The sequence below is a fragment of the Ailuropoda melanoleuca genome, chromosome 7 (genome assembly GCF_002007445.2).
Source record: "Ailuropoda melanoleuca isolate Jingjing chromosome 7, ASM200744v2, whole genome shotgun sequence".
Taxonomy (NCBI): domain Eukaryota; kingdom Metazoa; phylum Chordata; class Mammalia; order Carnivora; family Ursidae; genus Ailuropoda; species Ailuropoda melanoleuca.
Window position 1 is genome coordinate 53,040,935 of NC_048224.1, and position 6,402 is coordinate 53,047,336.

Consider the following 6,402-nt stretch of genomic DNA (forward strand, 5'->3'; position numbering starts at 1 on the left):
GGCTGGGGGCGGCGGCGCGCTGGAGGCGGCCATGGCAAAGCAGTACGACTCGGTGGAGTGCCCCTTTTGTGATGAGGTGTCCAAATATGAGAAGCTCGCTAAGATCGGTCAAGGCACCTTCGGGTAAGGCTGCGCCCCCGGGGGACCAGGAACCCTGGGCCTGCACCCCTCAGGGCCGACGTCGGGACTCCCAGGGGCGGGCCCCGGTGGTCGGGAAGCCTCGGAGCACCAGACGTGTCCCTTGGTCTTGCTAGGCCGCGCCGCAACCCGCCAGGGCCTGCCGGAGCCGGCTGGCGGGGAGGAGCCTGAGGCCCGTGATGGGGGGCGGGGAGGGGTTGCAGAGAGGAGCCTGCGAGGGGAGCGGGCTCTCCGAGAGACGCCTGGGTGAGGAGGCTGAGGGGAGGAAGTAGGGACTCGGAGAAGGACCTCAGATAGCGGGTGGCAGGGTAGGGGAGTGCCCTGGGTACCGGGCCCAGCTCCGCCCGGGGAATCCCTTTTTCCTGCCCTCTTCCTCTGGTGGGGGAGGGGCGGGCCCTGCAGAAACGGCCTGATGAAACCTCTTGGGTCCCCCTCTCGGCCTGCAGGGAGGTATTTAAGGCAAAGCACCGTAAGACCGGCAAAAAGGTGGCTCTGAAGAAAGTGCTGATGGAGAACGAGAAGGAGGGGGTGAGTATGGGCCGGGTGGGCGGGCCTGCTGGCTCCCCTGGGCACAGGGTTGGGTTTCCACCCTGCCTTTGCTAGGGTTCTTGCCCGAAGAGGCTGGGGGTAGTTTGGGAATTTCTGTATTCCAGGGAATTTGACTTCTAAATTGAATTTTTTTTTATTCAAATGTATTAGATCATTTGGTATTTCACTCTTAGGTAAATATGGTTGGGGCCAGGAGGGGGAGCTCATGCTTGCAGAGTGCGTCTTGGTTCCTGAAGTTAGGAGCCTTCAAACAGTGCTTAAACAGTTTCCTTAGCATTTGTTTTGTGTAGGGTAAAAAGAAATTGCACGTGATGGCTTTAAGAGGGTGACTGGTACTCTGTTGAAAAGGAGCAGTCTCCTCCCATACTTCCTCTTAGCCCTTGTCTAGCTTCCCAGAGACCTGCTTCTTAGCCGGGACATTTCTTTAAATAGCTGTTTTTGTGGGGCGCCGGGGTGGCACAGCGGTTAAGCGTCTGCCTTCTGCTCAGAGCGTGATCCCGGCGTTATGGAATCGAGCCCCACATCAGGCTCCTCCGCTATGAGCCTGCTTCTTCCTCTCCCACTCCCCCTGCTTGTGTTCCCTCTCTCGCCGGCTGTCTCTATCTCTGTCAAATAAATAAAATCTTTAAAAAAAAAAAAAAGAGCTGTTTTTGTTACCACTTACTAAAATACAGGCGTAGAGCTAAAATTTAAAGGTTGAAGAAACTGTGGAGCATTTACTGACTAGCAGTGAAGTGTGTGTCAAGTTCCGTTGTTTCGGTTTATTGTCTCAAATCTACTCCTTGAGGGGCACATACTACTCTTATGCCCATTTTACAGATAAAACGTCTGAGGCAGCTGTTTCCAGCGCCCATGATCTTACTCTTTTTTTCCCCACTTGTGCCCCTTAACATGGACCCCGTGGCTTGTTCATTGGTCTATAGTTCACTCGCTTGCCTCTGACTCCCTCCTGTCTTTCTCCCACCCAGTTCCCCATTACAGCTTTGCGAGAAATCAAGATCCTCCAACTTCTAAAACACGAGAATGTGGTCAACTTAATTGAGATCTGTCGAACCAAAGGTAAGTGCTGTGGATCTTGCCCCCATTCTCAGGTGGGGAAAATGAGACTTACAGCCTAAGGCTTTGTTTGCAAAGTTGGAAGTGGACACAGCTAAATTGCCTCTTCTTAACCCAGACATCCCGACTGTGACTGCTCTCTCGGGTCCTTTCATCGTAGCTGTTGCTGCCCCAGGGCCTGCCACAGCCCCCGGCCCAGAGGAGGCACTCAGGAAATAGTTTTCCAGTGAAGGAATGCACAGCCGGATATCCGAGTGTCCACGGGTTGGAGGGGTAGAAGCTGATTGTGGGAAAATGAGTTGCACGTGGGATTTTTTTACTTTCTTTTTCTCACCCCCTCCCCCGTTCTTCCCATCTCAGCTTCCCCCTATAACCGCTGCAAAGGCAGTATATACCTAGTGTTTGACTTCTGTGAGCATGACCTTGCTGGGCTGCTGAGCAATGTCTTAGTCAAGTTCACGCTGTCCGAGATCAAGAAGGTCATGCAGATGTTGCTCAACGGCCTCTACTACATCCACAGAAACAAGGTGGGGCTTAGAGTGGGGAAGGAGGGACCGAGGCTGGGGTTGGCCTTGGCTCCCGCTGCTGGGTGGGTGTGACCGAAGGGCCCCCAGAAACCTGATTGAGCCGTCTCGCACTTCCTGCAGATCCTGCACAGGGACATGAAGGCAGCTAATGTGCTCATCACTCGCGATGGGGTTCTGAAGCTGGCCGACTTTGGGCTGGCCCGGGCCTTCAGCCTGGCCAAGAACAGCCAGCCCAACCGCTATACCAACCGTGTGGTGACGCTCTGGTACCGGCCCCCGGAGCTGTTGCTCGGTGAGGACTCCCGAGCGGGCGGAGGGGGGCAGGGGCTGGGCACTTACCCGGCCTCGGTCCCCCACTGCCAGGGCTTCTTGAGCCGCCGGCCCCGGGGCATTGCGTCTCAGGAGGCCCTCGGGCTCAAGGGGCCCTCCTGGTGCGCTCTTCTTCCCAGGGGAGCGGGACTACGGCCCCCCCATTGACCTGTGGGGTGCTGGGTGCATCATGGCGGAGATGTGGACCCGCAGCCCTATCATGCAGGGCAACACCGAGCAGCACCAGCTTGCCCTCATCAGCCAGCTCTGTGGCTCCATCACCCCTGAGGTGCGTGGCCAGGCTGCCTGGGCCCCTGGGCCCCACAGGATGCAGAGATCCGAAGTCTCCCTGGCAAGGGAGGAGTGGGGAGTGGAATAGAAGGAAAGCTCTGGAGAGGTGGCTGGTGGAGGGACAGGGCCTGCTCTTTAGAGCCTCACGGGCCACAGTGCTTGAGTCTCGCCCCATCACAGTTCGTGGCCTTGGGGAGGGCATTGGAATCCCTCACGTCAGAGTGGGGTTTCTCTTCTGTGAAACAACAATGCCTGCGTCGGGCTTGGTGGATGTATTCCAGAAGACTGTGTAAAGGCCTGGTGCTGGGTGTGTGCCAGATACATGGTCACTGTTGCTTTTACCTTGGAGAGGTCAAGTTGGCCCTCCAGGAGTGGTCTGGGAGCATCAGAATGGAGAAGTTTAGTCCTTTCGGGTGCCTGACCAGGGGACAAGCCACGCACCCCCTGAATTAACACCGTTTCTCTTCCTGCGTCCTGCGCAGGTCTGGCCCAATGTGGACAAGTATGAGCTCTTTGAGAAGCTGGACCTGGTCAAGGGCCAGAAACGGAAGGTGAAGGACCGGCTGAAGGCCTATGTGCGGGACCCCTACGCACTGGACCTCATCGACAAGTTGCTGGTGCTGGATCCTGCACAGCGCATCGACAGTGACGACGCCCTCAACCACGACTTCTTCTGGTCGGACCCCATGCCCTCGGATCTCAAGGGCATGCTCTCCACGCACCTGACGTCCATGTTCGAGTATCTGGCGCCGCCACGCCGGAAGGGCAGCCAGATCACCCAGCAGTCCGCCAACCAGAGCCGCAATCCCGCCACCACCAACCAGACGGAGTTTGAGCGCGTCTTCTGAGGGCCGGCTGCCCAGGCTTTGCATTAGGGCAGTGTTCTTTCTTTTCTGCTCTGTGACTTGCGTTGTGGAGGTGATGGGGCATTTGAGTTTTCTCTAGTGCTTATTTTATTTCATCCCCACCCTGGGCGCTGGGAAGCCCAGCGGAGCGGACTGGAGGAAAGCGTTGGCTGAAAGTCCAGGAGGACACTGGGGTACCTCGCCTCGTTCCCTGGCTTTCGAGATGATGCCCAGAGGGTCTCCATTTACCTTGAGACAGGAACGGGGTGGGAGGAGAGGCACACCCCCCCAGTGACTTTCTAAAAGTTCCCAGCATGATAGGAGGAAGGGGCAGGCCCCTCGCCTGTCGCCAGCCCTCCTCTCAGGATGAGAAACTTGCGTGGGAGACAGAACCAGCCCCAGGAGTGGGCTGCTCTTGGCGCAACCCTCAGAAGCCCTGGGGTTGGCAGAAACTTGGTTTCTTCAATAGAGAATTTTATCGTGTTTCTTTTGTTCAGTTTGGAGACATTCCTGGACAGAGTTTGGTCAGTTATAATTAAAGTTGACTTTTTTTTTTTTCAGTAAGTGGCTACGTGCTGTGTTCTGTTTTCAGACCCCCAGCTCCTCACCCTCTGGGGTTCGTTGGGCATAATGATTGGGATTTGATTTGTCAAGTCTTGATTCTTTTCTTCATCCCAGTTCATGTCCCCGGACATAATTGCAGAAGACTTTTGTCTTTTTTTTTTTTTTTTTTGAGTACCTTCCAGAACACTTGTCCTGCTCCTCCAAAGAGTGGGTGCCATGCTGCTCCCTTGCTCCTGTCCCCTCAGTGTCTGAGGGAGAGGGAAGACAGATGAGGCAGGGTCTCGGTGGTCCGGGGAGGGTCTGCTGTGAGTGACAGCCGCGGTGGTGACACTGCATCTGCTGTGGCTCACGCATGTGCTCGAACTTGAGCCCGGAAGGCTGCAGAAGGCTCGCCATCAGCGGCGTGATGACAGATTTGTAACTTGCAAAGGCCCCTCAGGCTGCTGAGTAGTGGGTGTCCTCAGGGAGGCAAGACAGAAAGGACCAGAACAGGTGAAGGATGCTCTCCATGGGCTTGGGGAGGTGGCAGTCACTTGGATTAGGATGGTGAGTGGGCAGGAGGACAGAGAACAGTGTGGAAAGGTCGGGGTGTCAGGCGTCAGAGCTACGGTCCTTGGAGGAGAAGCACGTTTTTGGTGGATACGATACATTGGCTGTGAGTCTGAAGCTGGGGACAGACGCCTTGAAGGCAAATTCTACATTCTGTCACAGGAGGAGGCCTTTTGAAGGGGGTGCCTCAAGGAAGGCTGGCAAAACTTAACGTGTCTCTGTAGAAATTGATCCAGATCTCCAGATCTCAACTTCCCAGAAGGACAGAAGTTAAAAACAAACCCCAAACATCCTGACTAGGGTTTGTCAGAGCTGCCGGAGAAAATCACCCAGTCATACAGACTAGGTGGTTTACAACAAAGTTATTCTGTCACAGTTCTAGAAGCTAGAAGTCTGAAACCCAGGTGTCCGCAGGGTCCATCAGTGGGGCTCTGCGAGAGAATGTTCCATGCCCGTCTCCTAGCTTCTGGTGATGGCTGACAGTCCTTGGCTTTCCTTGGCTTGTAGGTGAAGCTCTCCAGTCTCTGCCTGTTGTCACCCTGTGTTCCGCCCTCTGTGCGCGGCTGTCTCTCTGAGGAGGACACCAGTCGTTGGATTTAGGGTCCGCCTTCATCTGGTATGATCTCATCTTAACAAGCTACGTCTGCAAATACCTTTTTTTTTTTTTTTTAAGATTTTTATTTATTTGAGGGAGAGAGAGTGAGGAAGAGAGAAAGCCCAAGTGGTAGGTGGGGAGTGGCAGAGGAGGAGGGAGAAGCGGATTCTCCGCTGAGCAGGGAGCCCGATGCAGGACTCTATCCCGGGACCCTGAGCTGAAGGCAGACACTTAACGGACTGAGCCGCCCAGGCACCCCCGCAAAGACTTGAATAAGGTCACATTCTGAGGTTCCAGGTGGACGTGGGCTTCTATTCAACTCAACACAGCTAGCAAGTAATCAAATCCATATGGAACAACTGCGAGGTGTCCTAATGGCTATTGAGTCCATAGTTGTTTTTGTTTTTTTTTTAAAGATTTTATTTATTTATGCGACAGAGATAGACACAGCCAGCGAGAGAGGGAACACAAGCAGGGGAAGTGGGAGAGGAAGAAGCAGGCTCATAGCGGAGGAGCCTGATGTGGGGCTCGATCCCATAACGCCAGGATCACGCCCTCAGCCGAAGGCAGACGCTTAACCGCCGTGCCACCCAGGCGCCCCTTTAGTTGTTTGTTTTTTAATGACTTCTGTTTGCGTGCAGGGGGAGGGGCAGAGGGTGAGAATCCCAAGCAGGCTCCACACCCAATGTGGAGTCGGTTAGGGGGCTTGATTTCACGACCTCGAGACTGATCCAAGCTGAGACCACGAGTTGGACGCCCAACCAACTAAGCCACCCAGGCGCCCCTCAAGTCAATAGGTTTTGAATGACCTGATGAGGGAAAACTCACTGGGCTGGCCTAAATTGTCAGAGGTGTTTTCTCTGAAGGAGATAAAAAGCTGCTCTGGGAGAGGCTAGTGTTCTCCAACCCAGCAATTCCTCTTACCAGAAGTTTCCACTGACAGTGACAGCCCATTGCCTCATTGAATCCTCACTACCAG

The 6,402-nt window shown here is 54.8% G+C and overlaps 1 protein-coding gene across 1 annotated transcript; it reads left to right on the forward strand.

Moving 5' to 3' along the window:
• Positions 1 to 6: 6 nt before the first annotated feature.
• CDK9 (cyclin dependent kinase 9) lies at positions 7 to 4,279 on the forward strand. Its single transcript, XM_002915174.4, has 7 exons — positions 7 to 123; positions 585 to 666; positions 1,656 to 1,746; positions 2,104 to 2,270; positions 2,391 to 2,562; positions 2,720 to 2,868; positions 3,353 to 4,279. The coding sequence occupies exons 1-7, from the start codon at positions 32 to 34 to the stop codon at positions 3,716 to 3,718; spliced, it is 1,119 nt and encodes a 372-aa protein (XP_002915220.2). The 5' UTR covers positions 7 to 31; the 3' UTR covers positions 3,719 to 4,279.
• Positions 4,280 to 6,402: the final 2,123 nt, after the last annotated feature.